This window comes from Brassica oleracea, chromosome C1, assembly GCF_000695525.1.
Source record: "Brassica oleracea var. oleracea cultivar TO1000 chromosome C1, BOL, whole genome shotgun sequence".
In the NCBI taxonomy this organism is placed as follows: Eukaryota; Viridiplantae; Streptophyta; class Magnoliopsida; order Brassicales; family Brassicaceae; genus Brassica; species Brassica oleracea.
This window is the reverse complement of record NC_027748.1, coordinates 13,190,674-13,207,586: the sequence shown is the minus strand read 5'-3', so window position 1 is coordinate 13,207,586 and position 16,913 is coordinate 13,190,674. Positions and strand designations below refer to the sequence as shown.

At 37.1% G+C, this 16,913-nt stretch overlaps 2 protein-coding genes across 6 annotated transcripts; one reads left to right on the top strand and one right to left on the bottom strand.

Annotated features, from left to right (window-relative positions):
* Nucleotides 1-7,139: 7,139 nt before the first annotated feature.
* LOC106307786 (arginine--tRNA ligase, chloroplastic/mitochondrial) lies at nt 7,140-12,841 on the top strand. Of its 5 annotated transcripts, none has more exons than XM_013744867.1 (19): nt 7,181-7,270; nt 7,571-7,672; nt 8,081-8,151; nt 8,241-8,380; nt 8,500-8,575; nt 8,708-8,809; nt 8,904-9,119; nt 9,227-9,307; nt 9,425-9,508; nt 9,628-9,732; nt 9,828-10,006; nt 10,156-10,240; nt 10,333-10,519; nt 10,595-10,664; nt 10,794-10,863; nt 10,949-11,038; nt 11,376-11,444; nt 11,545-11,643; nt 11,745-12,841. In XM_013744867.1, the coding sequence occupies exons 3-19, from the start codon at nt 8,143-8,145 to the stop codon at nt 11,853-11,855; spliced, it is 1,773 nt and encodes a 590-aa protein (XP_013600321.1). In that variant the 5' UTR covers nt 7,181-7,270; nt 7,571-7,672; nt 8,081-8,142; the 3' UTR covers nt 11,856-12,841. The 5 variants fall into 5 exon arrangements, with proteins under 5 accessions (XP_013600313.1, XP_013600304.1, XP_013600321.1 ...); XM_013744874.1 differs by having other exon boundaries at nt 7,194-7,270; nt 8,077-8,151; XM_013744859.1 differs by lacking the exon at nt 7,571-7,672 and having other exon boundaries at nt 7,140-7,270; nt 8,077-8,151.
* Nucleotides 11,917-12,788, bottom strand: LOC106307817. Its single transcript, XM_013744883.1, has 2 exons — nt 12,593-12,788; nt 11,917-12,327 (listed from the first exon to the last, which is right to left on the bottom strand). Exons 1-2 carry the CDS (start codon nt 12,763-12,765, stop codon nt 12,045-12,047), a joined length of 456 nt encoding a protein of 151 aa, XP_013600337.1. The 5' UTR covers nt 12,766-12,788; the 3' UTR covers nt 11,917-12,044.
* Nucleotides 12,842-16,913: the final 4,072 nt, after the last annotated feature.

Genomic DNA, 16,913 nt, shown 5'->3' with positions numbered 1-16,913 from the left:
TATCACGTGTTGGGCTTCTGTTTCTTTATTCAGCAAGACCAGCCACAAGATTTTCAGGGTTTCGTCTTCTTCTTCCACAAAATAAACAAAGAGTCTTCTTCATCGATCTCTGATACATCTATGACGTTATGTCTTCTCTTCAGATAAACGAAAACGTGTCTCCTAATTGATTCACCTCCTTTATCATTCTCCTTAACTCCATCACCCCTCTTTGAACACTATCTGTTATTGAATGCACTTTATTCTTCTGCGAGGCGGTGTCTCTTCTCTTATAAAAGGAAAGCCTTTATTTCCTTGAACATCATCATCTGAACTCGCCATTTACATTTTCCTTCCCACTACGTTTTCTAATTACCTTCTTCCCACACCTCGGGATGAAATCCTCGGGATGACGCATCACATGCGTTTCTGGGAATCACGGAACGTGAAGAACGGTGGAGAATCAGCAGTGACTACGGTGAACAGAACAAGATGCATTTACGTATTTGGCAGCGACATAGTTTAGAGAAAGCGAAGCTAATTTGTGCTTCCTTTCGTTTTCAATAATGGTGGATGATGAACTATGGTATGGAATTTTGATTCGCTACAAAGAGTGTAGGTCGTTTTCTTCTCGATCTGTTCCTCACATCTTATTTACACACTTCACGGTTTAGAATTGAAAACTTTAATCTGATAATTAAATCAAGAACACAAAATTTGCATGTTTGTTTGGTTGTAATGTTATAACATTTGTTTAATCTGCATTTGATGTTTTTGCAAAAGTGACTTATATGTTATACTGCAGATTTCACGACATCATCTTTATGCTACACGATAACTTTGACTGAGATGGAAAATATTGAATTTTGATATGTTTTAAGTTTTAGATCTTTCAGCCTTATGTTCATATGTTTGATTTCTTGGAAATTTACAAGCCAACAAGTTTGTGACTGAGAGTGAATTGACTGAATGGAATGTGCAGTCTTCCGCAAAGGATCATGAATAGGACTCAAAGAGACATGGATCATGGTTTGTTTCTTTCTCTGAATATGAACCTCCATATTCGTCTTCAAGTAAACATGTGTCCATGATATGATGTCATAAATCTTAATAGCTCTGTATTAGTTGGTTTGATCTGATTCTGATTTTCCCTTCTACATTTCTGTTTATGTTGTACATTATGTAAATAGCTACACTGAAATGTTTGATCCGATTTTGTATCACAGTTATCTGGTTCGTTTTTTAAGTTGTGGCGATAAAGCCTCTGTGGAAATGATGAACTGATGCATGAGAAAAAAAAAATAGCATCTAAAGGAAGAAAAAGGCTATTTGTAATTTTTATAGGAGCATGTACCGTGTGTAGAATTGTGTAGTTTAGAATCATTCCACTTACGCATTGTTCTTAGGTTCTTTTGTGGTCCATATTATTTTAATCTAACTGAGCATGTGGCTTGGTAACATGTAATACAGAGAGCATAGGGACAGAGCTTTCGGAGACTTTTGTTTAGTATGGTTAAGATAGACCTTGGATATGAGTATATTTTCTCGGTCCTAACTCCATTTGGTGACTTTGGTTTAGTATGGGAAAAGTTTCAGTTGATGTGATGAAAGGCAATGCACCTTTCTATTGCTCTATCTGAATGTGAACGTTTCATTACTATAAACATATTTCCCCTTACTCTTTTAAAGGTATTTATTGAAGTGAACTTCCTTTGTCCATGTCCTTTCTTTGTGGCGTTTACGTTTGTGTTTTCCCAACCCTTTATATTTCCAGAACAATAGTCATAATAATGATAATAATTCTTCAATGCGCAGTAACGACGCAACAGCCAGAGATGCGAACTGTAATTTGTTCAAGACAGAGAACATAACGCGCATTGTATATGATGAGTGAGGCTAACACTGGATGGAGTGTGGTAACGGGAAGAATGGCAGATCAATTTTTTTATATTTCAGATTACTATCTGATAAAGAGGGGCACAAGAAGTGGTTCAGTGGGTGGTTAAAACCAAACATGTGATTGCAGCTAAAGTCTGATTTGATGGGTTTTTGTCAGGTTGTAAGCGAAGCAAAGCTGTCTTGGTTGTTGATTGTACTATAGCTCTCTATTAGTTGATCGGATGTGTGTAACTAGCTATGATCAGACATGAACATATGTATATAACTTGATAAATTTTAGTGATAAATTTTGATGAATGCTAAACGATTAAAGGGAAATCAGTATTATAGGAATGAAACTTCAGGGTGTACAGAAAAGCTTGCATATTATGTTAGAAAAAAATTTAAAAAATTTTGAGGGAAAGATGTTGATTCCTTTTATTGTAGCCAAAAGGTCATTAATTGGGACCAAAGGCATCGCTTGCAATCTGCAATTGTGTAAATAATTGTGTGATGAGAATGTTGACTATTGTTAATTTCAACTTCCGTTTACAATCTCAGTTCTTTTCCTTTTCCCCTCATAAGACATTTATTCCATTCCTTCAATCTGTTACGATAGTCTATCTTTCCTTGCCTCTGAATACTTCTTCAAGGACCATCTTCATTCTTTTGGTACACTTTTAATTGATTGAAATTTGTAACGTAGGTAGGCTAATGAAGTAAGCGAATAATCTCACTTTTGTAACCTAGGAGGTCTGTATTCACTTTCTAATATGTAAATTTTAAATTAATATATCTTATATATTTAAAAATAATTAATTTCTATTCATCGAAAAATGTTCAAAATTTATAAAGTCACAACCAAGTAAATATTTACAAACAAACTACATATTTAAAATTATTGATAAACCTAATTTAAATTTAATTTTAAAAAATATAATACAAAAAGGTTTCAAGTACTCTTATCTAAAATGTTTGAAAGTATTCTTATGCAAGAAGTTAATATATTATACATGTATATATTTAATTTTATCTTACTTTAAAAAAATCAAAATCGATAATGCATGAATTGAAATAAAATCGAAATATTTGTATCTTTGGAAACTATTTCCTTTCTAAAATGTCACGAAAATATGATTTGTTAATAAATTTTATTTGAAATATACATGAACAGCTAAATTTTGAATCCAAATTATTGTATCAAAATATTTTAATACAACATGTTACAAAATAATTGTCTTGTAAAATACTATTATATTATTTATGAAAAATTATAATATTATTTATTTTTAAACATCCCTAAATCAGTGTGCAAAAAAGTGAAACTAAAAGGTTATTCACAAATTAATGAAAATATTTTTTAAAACAAATAAGTTTGACGAAAAATATAATGTATAGCAACGATCCGAATAACAATTCACACATAATATAAACATACATATAAACAGTGTTAAGCAAAAAACAATGAAATTTATTTTTACAAGAGACAAGTTTAAAAAATGATAAAATTTACAGAAAAACAACATCAAATGGACTACTCCTTATGATTTTTAACAAAAATAATAATACCAAATAATAAATATATTTTAAGATAATTTTCACAAATTGAAAATAAATTAAATATTTTTTTTTCACATCCCGCCCGCAGGGCGGGCTTACCCTAGTCTTATTATATAAAAGAGAGTTTCTCTCACTCCCGGACGTGACACGTAGGATTACACGTCAGAAATTCGATGGCTCCAGGCGTGACACGTGTCATGCGCGCCAAAACTTTGCGTTTCATTAACTAAATTCTGCAAGAAAGGTGGGTCTCATATTGTGTTATTTGGGCTTCGTATTGTCCTCAAGGAGCCCCGTTTGCGTGAAACACTAAGACCCTTGATCTGCATCGTTTTAGAATTTAGGGATTTGTCACAATTTTGATATCCGCCATTAGAGAGACTGAGATGCAGAAGTTGGCATGACGATTCCGTTCTTTGGGGTTTCACTCACGTCCTTTCAACTTCTTTCCATCCATCAAAACTATACAACTTCCAGATCCATTGCATTAAACATGTTCTTAATTCCTTTATCCATGATCTACACTTCAATGTCTTCTTAGAGGCGGTGTTTCTCCGTATAAAAAAAGGGATGCCTTGCTCCCCTCCAAACCATCTTATATATCTCTCAAACTCTATCTTCATCTTCAACATTTGCTCGAGGTGATTTTCGAATTTCATCTGTTCTGATTTTGAGTATTTTTGATTGATGCGTGAATTTTGAATTTGTCCGTAGTCGACTATGATATACATCGACAACTTCGAGTTGATGAGAGATAGAGATTATAGGCTCAAACCGAAGCTATCAATCTTCTCTGCGGTGCCAAAACCCAGTTATACTCTATTCCATTAGAGCTTTTGAATTGACCTTTTTGTCTGTGATTTAGGGGATCTTTCGTGCTTTGCCATTGCAGTCGAATCTGGAGAACACTGTGGGGATCTTGAGAATGGCAGGTAAAGGAGTTAGAGTCTTGACTACGCCTACCTCTGATTTTGATTTCAAGAAGTTAGAGTAAAATTAGGATCAGTCGTGTTCATGAGAGGATTATAAAGTAAAAGGATTAGATTTCAAGCAGAGTTGCGGATCTCTATTTAGATCGACAGTTGGGTTCCCGACAACTGAGCTGGCGCCAGTAACGTAGCAGAACGATGAACGTGTCTTTGTTTTCTCAGAACTTTCGCACTGAATCTTGGACTAAAAATCTCTTGGTAAGCTTATTTTATTTCAATTAATTTTTTAAAACTTATTCGATTTGATATGATTAAACATCCTTTTTTGTTACAGATTGGAGCGGTGTTGATCATGAGGACCTAAAGAGCATAAACATTATTTCTAAATCAAAAGAAGAGCCGTAAGTTCCATTATATCCATGATATCTTTTCTCATTTGATTGTTATGATATTTACTATTGCGAAATTGACTATGTAACAAAGTCTGATAGCAAGATATGTTTTACATACACCAAACCGAAAAAGACTACCTTTATAAAGCAACACCATCGTTTAACCAAATTTAAGAGGAAATAGCTACTCTCTAATGTTTTGTGGCTTTTTTACTTGAAAATGATGGTGATTATTTATGTATGGTTTGATTTCAGTGGCTTAGTGTTAATACACACCTTTCCTCTTCCTGGACTTGGAAACTGATTGGGTGATGAGGAGAAGGAAGCCATTCTTACAGGTCTTTAGCACCAGGTACTTGCAAAACTGTAACGCCAAGAATCAACAGCCAAAGGATTATTGTTTTGGCTGTAAGGTACTAGAATTCTTGCCTATTCTTTTTTCTTAAAAAGCTATCGGATGCTTATGTCGTGCTTCTGTTTTTCTTAGCCCAATCAAGTACAAAAAAAAATGCCTTAGAGGTTGTTGGGAAAAAGCTCAAAAAGAAGGTGTCTCTCTTGGCATTGTCAATTTTGGAGAAGAAAACAATGAGGAAAAACCTCAGAAACTGGAGCCCCTCCTTTCAGCCGTCAATAGCAACAACGGTAGCCACATTGTTCATGTTCCTTCTGAAGCCAATGATTTCTCGATGTCCTTCTCATATATTTTAAACGGAACAGGCCAGCCATTAGATCTAGGTTGAATACAACATTGGATATGGTTTGCTATATGCAGCCAATGGTCGAAGGAAATTGAAGTAGTTTACTACTATAGTAATTAAATTTATTAATTTTGGTTTCAAGAAATTAATCGATATCCATTCTATTATACACACAATAATAAATTAAACCTGTAAATCAACTGTCAACAACTAAAATACTTCGTCTGAACCATGTATTCCCCAAAGTTGAGATCTCATAAGAAGAGTAAGGAAATTTGAGGAAATCATAAGAGGAGACAAACTAATATTACCTTAAGCATCAACATGCCAACAAATGTTTTTACATTTATATTCAAAAAGGGTTAAAATTTAAAAGTGTTTAAAGTTTAACAAAAACAAAACAATCCTCCAAATCACAAAAACTTAAAAAAAGAAATGAAAATCAAGGCTGCTATATCGAATTAGAAATAATTTATATTTTCAATTTGTGATATTAATAATACAAGATTGTAGAATGCTTTTACTGGAAGGAGGATTAGCATCTGCTTGGATCCACCATCTATTGGTGTCTAGCAATTACATCCGCGTAAGCTCCTTCTACATTATTGTCAAGAAAAAGCCTAGCAACTTCAATGATCGTAAGTTTCAGAGCACGTAACACGCAATCACTGGATGCACTATTCGACATAATAAAATAATTTTTATCATAACTTCCCGCCCGTAAGGCGGATTGACCCTAGTTGTAGATATATGTAGCTATAGTTAGACTATATTTAAATGTGAGTAGTTAGTAATAGTATAGGTTAAGAGAAATACATAAAGTATAGTTTAAAAAAATATTCTACTTGGAATCAAGTTGGATTATTTGTTATTCTGTTTTAATAGATTGTAGGTATTAAGATATATGTGATGTAAATAAGATAAACTAAAAACCATTATGAACAGATATATGATAAATAATTTTATTTTATTTTAGAAATATTAGTGAATACATCTTCCTCTTCTATATCACATTATTATTAGTCTAAATGGTTTTATGTAAACAAACAAAAACAAACAACAGAAAGACAAATATAATATACATAATCTGTCATTCAAGATTTATACATGTTTTAAACATAAGTAACTATTGTAATTATATAAATTTATGTTTCACCCCGCGCAGGGCGCGAATTATAAACTAGTTGAAATCTTAATCTCAAAGCATTTTAATTCAATCTTGTACTAACATGACATTTAACTTCAAGTATTGTTCTTTCATCTTCATCATAAGAGTTGCTTTGAAAATAATCAAATATTCATTCCGTTACATGTTGACGTTTTAGATTTGTGCAAATAAATTAAAAAATATTGAATTTTGTATATTTTCAAAATAAAAACATCATAATTACACATAAACATATTTCAATTAATTGAAAAAATAAATTAAAGAATATTATTTATAATTTTTGTGTTGAAATTAAAATGACATTTATTTTCTAACAAAATTTTTATTGTACAACGATAATTAAACTGAAAATATAATTAATGACATGATTTAAAATTATTGACTGATTTCACGGTCCAACCGGTTGAATTGAATCTATGAATTTTCAAGACATTGGTTCATATATCTGACTATTGGTCGGTTCGGGTCCCACCATCGGTTCAAAGAGAGTCAAATGGATTTGGTTGACAAGGTAATTTTAAGAAAATGTTGAAATAAATATCAAAAAGTGCTTCTAAATTCTAACTTATTTTAGCCCTGCCAGTATCAAAAACCCGAACGACACAGCTCTCGCCACTGGCTCTACTCCTTCCGCCTGCCGCCGATCCTTTGATATCATCCACCGTGGTACGATCCCTCCTCCCTTCTTCTTCTTCTTCTTCTTCCTCCTCGACTCTGTGAATTCCCCGTTGTTTTGTGCGCTTCCCTGATCTGGCGATCGCAGCCGCTAAGTTGTTTGAAACGCCGAATCACGTTCGCGTTTGACATGACCTAATTTACATACTGGGCCTGGCCCAACACCTGATTTGCTTTAAACAAAATTATTATTTTTTTTCTTTTTAGAAAAATAAAAAAGGAAAAAAAAAGTAAGGAAAAATGAGAATATAGCTATGGCAGCAGTAAGGCTAACCCTTTTCCCGGTTACAGCTACACCGCCGTCATCTCTCTGCTCCTTCAATCCTCTTTCTCGTTGTCCTCACTTGGCTTATTTGTCGTCCTCTTCTTCTTATTCTTCTTCTTCTCTATCTGGTAAAATCCTCTCTCCAACCTCTAATCTTCCCGTTTCTCGGCCGTTATCTCTACTGGCTTCTGCTCTCGCAATTGCTTCTCGAGCTTCAGCTTCATATAGTGACGTTTCAATTGCAATATTTGTTAAGATAAGAGTGTTGTTTTTTTAGCAGAGAGAGAGTCGATTTTGCTACTAATTATTGTACTGTGAGCATGTTCTGATTTTGTTTCTCTGTGTTTTCGTATTTTGATTGAAATTTTGAGAATGCGTTTGATTGGCTTTCGTGGGTTGTCGAAGATAAACGTTGAGTGTTTATTTGACCATGATGTGTGTAGCAATGCTTTGATGAAACTTTTTTTTTTTTTTTAAATGGAGTTTGCTATTTTGCGTGTACTGATTCCCCTTGTGTTGTTTTGTAACCTAGACAGGTGTATTCAGAGCAACGACTAGGAGACTTGTTTTTGCAACCAGATCAAAGTCAGTGGCAACCATGGCAGCTGTAAGTCGTAGGTTTTTCTTTGTTTTAATCCATGAGACATTGCTCTTCTTTCACCGTTTCATAACTGATATTTTTGAGTGCTGTGACAGAGTCAAGAGTTCACGGGGAATCTAAAACGGGAGGTCGAGAAGCTCTTTGATGCGTCTCTCAGATTAACGGTTCCTGATGGAACTAGTGTGGAGACCGAGGTTGCTGCCTCTCTTCCTGGAAAACCTGGAGATTACCAATGGTGCTCTCTCTCTTTCACTTAATTCCGATAGAAATAAAAAAGTTCAAATTAAATTCCTTTTTAGTTTTGTTAAATTAGATTTTTTTTTTTTTTTTTTTACATAATATTCTTGTCTGCAGTAACAATGCAATGGGTCTATGGTCCGTAATTAAAGGAAAGGGTACTCAGTTCAGGGGTCCTCCAGCTGTTGGTCAGGTTGGTGGTTTGTTTGGTCTTTAGAATTCCGGAGATTTTGTATGCTCTCTATTGTCCTGTAGCAGACAGATTCTTATTGGATCTTACATTATCTGTTAACTCTTGTTTTCTTCCGTTTTTTTTTTCACATAGGCTATTTCAAAGAATCTACCTGCTTCTGAGATGGTGGAAACTTGTTCTGTAGCTGGCCCTGGATTTGTTAATCTTGTACTATCAAGCAAGTGGATGGCTAAGGTGCTCTTGCTGTTTTCCTCACTTGTATAATTGTTTTTTTTTAATCAGTCGTATATATAATTTATGTGTAGCATGGTTGTTTTCTAATATGCAGAGTATTGAAAAAATGCTTATTGACGGAATTGACACATGGGCGCCTAGTCTTCCAGTTAAGAGAGCCGTGGTTGATTTTTCCTCTCCCAACATTGCTAAAGAAATGCATGTTGGTCATCTGAGATCAACCATCATCGGTGACACTCTAGCTCGCATGCTCGAGTACTCAAAGGTTGAAGTTTTACGCAGAAACCATGTTGGTGACTGGGGAACACAGGTAGCTGTTTTTCTGCTCTTCAAATAATTTCTTAACCTTGGAACCAAGTGCTTTGTTGTTTTATTCCAATGTTTATCAAAGAAATAAAAGCCCTTTTCGTTCTGCAGTTTGGCATGCTCATTGAGTACCTCTTTGAGAAATTTCCTGATACCGAGAGTGTGACTGAGACAGCCATTGGAGATCTTCAGGTCAGTTGCTTTACATCATATGGCTTATTGGCTTTTCTTTGTACCTATAATTGCATAATACGCTATATGTGAAGAACTATATCAATTGAATTTCTATTTTCATATGCCATCTAACAGACGTTTTACAAAGAATCAAAGACTAAATTTGATAGTGATCCGGACTTCAAGGAAAAGGCACAAAAGGCTGTTGTCCGTCTACAGGTAAATAACATTTTTCATAACCTGAATTATTGGTGGTTTCTTCTGTTTGGCAGTGAGCCAATATGCTGCTGCCTTATCTAAATTACTCACTTCTCTATTTTTCGGTTTCTTTGGTGTAGGGTGGAGATCCTATTTACCGCAAGGCTTGGGCTAAGATTTGTGAAATCAGCCGAACCGAGTTTGCCAAGGTTTATCAGCGCCTTAAAGTTGAGCTTGAAGAAAAGGTAAAAGAAGGGATATCGATACTATATTATTTGACACAAATAGAAAGATAAGAGGTATATGGATGGCTAATGAAAAATACATTGATAAATGCCAGGGTGAAAGCTTTTACAACCCCTTTATCGCTAACGTAATCGGGGAATTGGATAGCAAGGGGTTGATTGAAGAAAGTGAGGGTGCTCGTGTGATCTTCCTCGAAGGCTTCAACATCCCACTCATGGTTGTAAAGAGTGACGGTGGTTTTAACTATGCCTCAACTGATCTGACTGCTCTTTGGTGGGTTATCTTTTCCTCTATAAAATTTGTATACATCTCATATATTATGACGTATTGTGTTTGTATTTACTGAAGTGTGTGGCTTGACCTGAACTTGCCTATTGTTCAATAATGAATTGTATGCTGATAATTAAATCTTCATGTCCCAGGTATCGGCTTAATGAAGAGAAAGCTGAGTGGATTGTATATGTCACCGATGTAGGCCAGCAGCAGCACTTCAATATGTTCTTCAAAGTAGGATTGATGAATATTTTTATTTTCTGTTTCTATGTGTCATTCTTAAAACTGTCGGTCGTAACTGTGGTTATCATGTTACTATGAATCAGGCTGCCAGAAAAGCAGGGTGGCTTCCAGACAGTGATAAAACTTACCCAAGAGTGGACCATGTTGGTTTTGGTCTCGTCCTTGGGGAAGATGGCAAGCGATTTAGAACTCGATCTTCAGATGTAGTCCGCCTAGTTGATTTGCTGGATGAGGCCAAGACTCGCAGTAAAACTGCCCTTATTGAGCGTGGTATCTAAATTTGTGTCAGCCTTGTAACTTATTTTGTGATTTTATACATCCTTTATATGTTGCTCCTCTTTTTAGGTAAGGACAAAGAATGGACTCCCGAGGAGCTAGACAAAACAGCTGAGGCAGTTGGATATGGTGCTGTGAAGTGAGTATTATGTCTATTCTCGTTTTGGGGAACAAATATGATGAATTTTCGACCAGATGTTTTGATAGTGCGCATTTTAATATTTTGATGTTAATGCTAACATGCGGTTTTGTTTAATGTTCTTTCAAGGTATGCTGATCTGAAGAACAACAGATTGACAAATTATACTTTCAACTTCGATCAAATGCTTAGTGACAAGGTACTGGTATTTGCCACCTAGTTTACTTATTTGCATTATGCAGTCATCCTAGCCATGCTTATTGGTCACATGTCATCATGAGCAGGGAAATACAGCCGTTTACCTTCTTTACGCTCATGCTCGGATCTGTTCAATCATCAGAAAGTCTGGCAAAGACATAGATGAGCTGAAAAAGGTACTTAGCCGCATACCCATAAATTATTCATTGTTCCTCCGTTCTTCCTCTTGACTACAACTGAACTTTCCCATTGTCTCAATCTATTTGGTTTGAAAGCTTAAACAGTTTTCAGAAGTGTTTAACTGTTAACTCCATGCCAGTGTGTATAGTGAGCATTTAGATTTGGGAAGTCTTAAGATTGTTGTCTTTTATTTATTCTCGGGTTTGTGCTGTCGAATTTCACATTTTCATATCTGATGGATCCTTAAACACCTTGAGAAACTGTGTTATAAACTCTTACCATACACCGTGCGATAAAGATTTTTCTTACGTTTCAACATCCGCTCTATTGCAGACAGAAAAGCTAGCATTGGATCATCCTGAAGAACGAGCACTGGGGCTTCACTTGCTTCGATTTGCTGAGGTAAAACATGCGGATCATTAGATACTACTTTCAAATTTGACTTCATTTTCTGGGTAACAAGATGAACAAATTGCTGAACCCATGTATGAACGATTTGCAGACGGTTGAGGAAGCTTGCAGCAACTTGTTGCCGAACGTGTTGTGTCACTACCTCTACGACTTATCTGAACGCTACACCTCCTTCTACTCCATTCATCAGGTGTGGATTCCTGACATTCTACGTTTCTATTTGATATTTGTGATATCAAACTTCATAGCCCATTATTTGAATCTCACTTAAAAATATGAACTTCGTCACAGGTCATTGGTTCACCAGAGGAGGCAAGCCGTCTCCTACTTTGTGAAGCAACGGCTGTAGTGATGAGGAAATGCTTCCACCTTCTTGGAATCACCCCTGTTTACAAGATTTGATGATGCTAATCACTATCACAATTAAACGACTTAAAAGACCTGAGTGCTATCTGTTCTGGCATTTTTTTTTTCTGTTCTAGTAGTGAGAAAGACGGTTCTTTAACTCTAAATTATCTTTTATTTTCATTTATCTTGGGCGACCTTGTATACAAATGATTACAATGTTAAACTGAACCGGAAAGTTTATTGTCATGTCATTGAACTTAGTGTAGTTGAATCATGAAAAGGTTCAAGGTTAATTAGTCTTGAATTGGAACGAGTTGAAGATGCTGTTCTTGTGGCTTTCATGGAGATTGTAGCGTTGGGTCGATATAGCCTTTTGCAGGTTTGATCCAAATGCCCCCCAGAGCTCCTGCAAGTCTTCATTCTTGGTCTTCTCTTGACAAGACCGGTAAGGCATGTTACCTTTGCTAGAGATGTGAATGACTGAGATTTGCCTTTGTAATACTTTGAAAGTCCTTTCTTCTCGTGGCTGTGAAAACGTAATAAGAAAAAATATTCATCTAAATGATTTATGTGAAACAAAACAACCAAAAAAAAATACTGTCAACACAATTTATGTGATCAATCAAAGCATGAAGAAATGATTCTGAGATCTTGCGATGAATATTTCAAGGTTGCTGTATATTATCCCCTATACTGATCAATCCAAGAAGCATCAATCTCTATGGTTTATTACTTATGTTCTTTATATAACCTGGAAAGAAAAATGGATTCGCGAAGAGAATAGTCATTACATGGTCGGTAGCTGAGAGATGAGGTCTGATAAATCGTCAAAAGCCCCATTTGAAGAAAAAGAAGAGGAGGCGTCCTCTGTTGAATCAGATGAATCTTTTGCAGAGGATCTTGAAAGTCCTTCAACAACATCTTCGTTCGTTGTCCAAATGAGACTACCATCGTGAATTCTCATCTTTTTTCCTTTTTTCTTTTCGTCAATGATAGTTATCTGGTTTTCCTTTTTCAAGTCTTATACCAAAAGGAAAAAAGGGAAAAAAAATAAAAAGGTTTATTGAACAATGATTGAGAACAAAGAGTTGAGTTCTTGTCAAGATGTTTGTGTTTCGTTATAGTAAACAACAAAATTAAGATAAGTTTGTGTATATATAGTTACGCATGCATGTAGATAAGCGAAGAGATACGGTTTCAGTTAAAGAAAATGGATAAAGAATAACGATAATGTGTATGTATTACGTACGTGCAAGCTGTAGGCAACGTTGGCTCTTATCCCAAATGGGTTTATACCTGATTTTTCTCTCGCCTCATGTTTTTATCAGATCATTTAAACCGTTACTCATTTCTCTTAGTTAACCATATTAGAAATTGTAAATTGCGATTAGCGGAGGAATCCTCGGTCGGCTTTGTGCGTTAAACTCCTACCGTTAAAGATACAATACCTCTTCTATTTTTTTTTTTTGTAAAAATGTTAAGATATTATTACCAATTTTTCAATTTTTTGACAGAAATACAAAAGAAACAAAGGTACAACTAAACAGAGACTCGACTTAGACTGATTCGGGCCGGCACAACCCACTTGCCGCAGAAGGAGAAGCCACAGTAAAACCGAGAGTCGGAACCCGGTAGAAATTGGCTTGCCCGATGATCCGCTCTTTATGATAAGACTCCCCCAAAAACAGCTCGCAGACGTCCTTCTAAACTACAACCAAGACGGTCAGACAGCAAAAACCTTCGGCCAAGCACCAGCAAAGCCAAAGACGAGCAAACAGAACAAGCCTCCAAGGAAAGCACAAGTCGAGGACCCGTACCACCTGAAGACCTGAACACCTTATTCGAACAAAACAGGCAGCGAAGAGGCACCAACCATAACGAACACCAGAACCTGCAATAGAGAACAACAAAGTTCTACCTGATCACACCATCGGCAACTCAGGCACATGGATGAACAGAGTCGAAACAAGTCTCCATCGCCGAAGGAGAGACAGATGACACACTGACACTTCAAATCGACGTCTTGCCCCGAAGGCAGAGAACCTGACTCCGGTCTCCATTGCGCTTCGACGGGAAAAGCCGGAGAACTCGACAATGAAGAATGGCCCACGAAGAAGGACTGAGAGCTCGAGACCTCAGAAGAGGCAGAGATGGCTGGACACAAGAGATGGGACAAAACAACAAAGAGAGAGCAACCACCAAAGCGGAAGTTTGAAAAAGCCATAGACGACAAACCAACCATCCGGGAAGAAGTTGCAGACATGGAGTCACAGAAGCTCGACAACCACACAGCCATCGGACCTCCGTGCACGAAGCGATAGAAGAAATCTATCACCTCCCTTGAGCCAAGAGCGAACCCCCTTCCGATGCGAGACGCCAAGCAAGGGAAAGGAAGAAAGCCAGGACTCCTCTCTCCACGACGAAGACTACTTCGCAAAAAGCACTTACCGAACTGGAGGAGAGAGATGCCGACGAACCCACCTGCCAACAACACGGAAAGCTTCGAAAGGACCGAGAAAGAGAAAACCTAGATCCACCGAAACGTTCACCCTAAAAGCCGACTCCGGCAGCCCATGAACCCTCACCGCCGTGCCGAAACTCCAGAACAGAAGCCCCAAGCCACAGATCTAAACTTCCCCGGAGCAAATCTAGAGAAACCGAACCGGAGCACCGCCCACAGAACCGAGCAAAACGACAATGACAAAGAAAGAGGGCAAACCAGAGCAAATTACAAAAAGGAAGAGGAGAGGAAGCTGCCTCCGGCGACCACGCGCGCCACCGCCGGTGGCCGGAGCTGAACAGACTCGAGAAATCTTCGACGGCTTGGGGATAAGGTAGAGAGAAAAGAGGGCCGACACAACAAGTAGACCAACTTGAATTACCTCTTCTATTTTCAATGTATTAATATAGATTAGTAAAGGAAAATAATATATTATAAACGAATAAATAGAACTGAGAATATCTGTAAGTTATATTTGTTCCTTGTCATTTTTATTTACACCTGCAATCTGTTAAATTCGTTTCAGTAATTACTATTTATCTTACATTAGAGACCAGTAGTAGACAACAATGCAATGAGCAAGAATAAAATTATATAAAATAATTATAGGTCATCTTAAACAAAAATCTATGTTAGTTTTGCTGGTTGCGTTTATAAATAATAAAATAAATTATCATACTTTTAAAATGGAAAGTTAATTTTATAATGATGTAAACTTATATTATATATGTATACAGTCAGTCAATGATCTTGTGACTCTTGTCAACAAGAGAAATTATCTTTTTTTACTAACTTCCTTTTTATCTTTACTTCCGAGATACAGAAAGAAATAGGCTGACACAGGCAAGGTAAAAAGTAGAAGATAAAACACATGTGCAACAACAATTTCTGGAATTTGGCTTGAACTTGGGAATTTATGTCGCAAAGTTTTGAAACCATGAATGCAGGTACGTGTCTCCGGTGGTTGTTTGAGTTGATGTGATCCTGTTGGTGTTTCTTGCATCCTGATCCATTCCATACAGCTTGGCCTTCGGAATGATTTTGTGACACCCGTCACCTCCTATCTGGAGAACAGCATGCCACCAACAATATCTCATAACACAATAGTCCATATACACGACTCCACTCACCCTAAACCCAAATAAAATTTGAATAAAAAGCCCAGTAGCACCAATCCGTCCAAATATCATATACTCGTCAGTCCCACCTGAAAGGGGGCAAATGAGGGGTGAGTAACGGGGAAGTCACCCAATGAGGTTTGGGATACTAAACCCGAAGTCCATGGACCCGGACAGAGCACTCCGAATAAATATAATTTAATTCTAACACGTTGCAAACACAGTACCTAAAGTACCCAAAGATCACACAACAGTCCTAGCGAGGTGCACACTCGCTGCCCACTAACAGGCCAAAACACCACCGAATATGTGCTCGGTAACACATGCCCGTAGACGATTTATCGACCTCGAAGCCTTGGCACAACAGGTCGACTAAGCTGTGCCGCAGCATACACCACACCCAATGTACTGGTCCCCGGCCGACACACAGAATTACGTCTCCATGGTCGGCTAACACCCAAATCACCTCAATATACTTTATACATATATAATATCAATTATAAATGAACAAGCACTGTTGAACCATCTAACACCCTAGTTCTGGTTTAAGCAAAGAGCCTAAAACTAAACAAGCAATGACAGACTCGATTACACACAGACGGAACACATTAGAAACAAATTATACTTATTCGAGGTCCTAAGCCGTGTAAGAGAAGTTCGGGAAAAGACCCTCACCTTTCCCACGGGTTCTGAAGAAACCTGAGGAAACACCGAATGGACCTTTACGGCTCTAACAAAGCAATTCCGGAACTCTCTGAAATTAGATCAATATGATATTCTGGCAGAACTGAACCATACAGTAAACAGATGAATAACTCAAGAAATGACCGTTAACTTTTCGATCCCTCCGGTCATAATGTATTCCTATGTGTCCTCTATCCATATACACCAAGTTTGCTCCGATCGGACACCATTTTCTTAACCAAAGTAACTTCATCTCCTGGATGGTCGTAAACGCAAAATGCACCAACACCTCTAACGAAAACAAGCATAACTCTCAGAAAATAACTCGGAATAACGATCCGCTTGCAAGACCCCTCCTATCTGGAGAACAGCATGCCACCAACAATATCTCATAACACAATAGTCCATATACACGACTCCACTCACCCTAAACCCAAATAAAATTTGAATAAAAAGCCCAGTAGCACCAATCCGTCCAAATATCATATACTCGTCAGTCCCACCTGAAAGGGGGCAAATGAGGGGTGAGTAACGGGGAAGTCACCCAATGAGGTTTGGGATACTAAACCCGAAGTCCATGGACCCGGACAGAGCACTCCGAATAAATATAATTTAATTCTAACACGTTGCAAACACAGTACCTAAAGTACCCAAAGATCACACAACAGTCCTAGCGAGGTGCACACTCGCTGCCCACTAACAGGCCAAAACACCACCGAATATGTGCTCGGTAACACATGCCCGTAGACGATTTATCGACCTCGAAGCCTTGGCACAACAGGTCGACTAAGCTGTGCCGCAGCATACACC

What these genes read in the sequence shown, in the direction of transcription:
- LOC106307817 (XM_013744883.1), bottom strand. Translation starts at nt 12,765, where the DNA reads ATGAGAATTCACGATGGTAGTCTCATTTGGACAACGAACGAAGATGTT. An exon ending in ATCTCTCAGCTACCGACCAT is followed by an intron (nt 12,328 to 12,592) that starts GTAATGACTATT and finishes ACGTTTTCACAG; the next exon opens with CCACGAGAAGAAAGGACTTT.
- LOC106307786 (XM_013744842.1), top strand. Translation starts at nt 7,534, where the DNA reads ATGGCAGCAGTAAGGCTAACCCTTTTCCCGGTTACAGCTACACCGCCG. An exon ending in AAGTTGAGCTTGAAGAAAAG is followed by an intron (nt 9,733 to 9,827) that starts GTAAAAGAAGGG and finishes GATAAATGCCAG; the next exon opens with GGTGAAAGCTTTTACAACCC. An exon ending in ACTTGCTTCGATTTGCTGAG is followed by an intron (nt 11,445 to 11,544) that starts GTAAAACATGCG and finishes AACGATTTGCAG; the next exon opens with ACGGTTGAGGAAGCTTGCAG.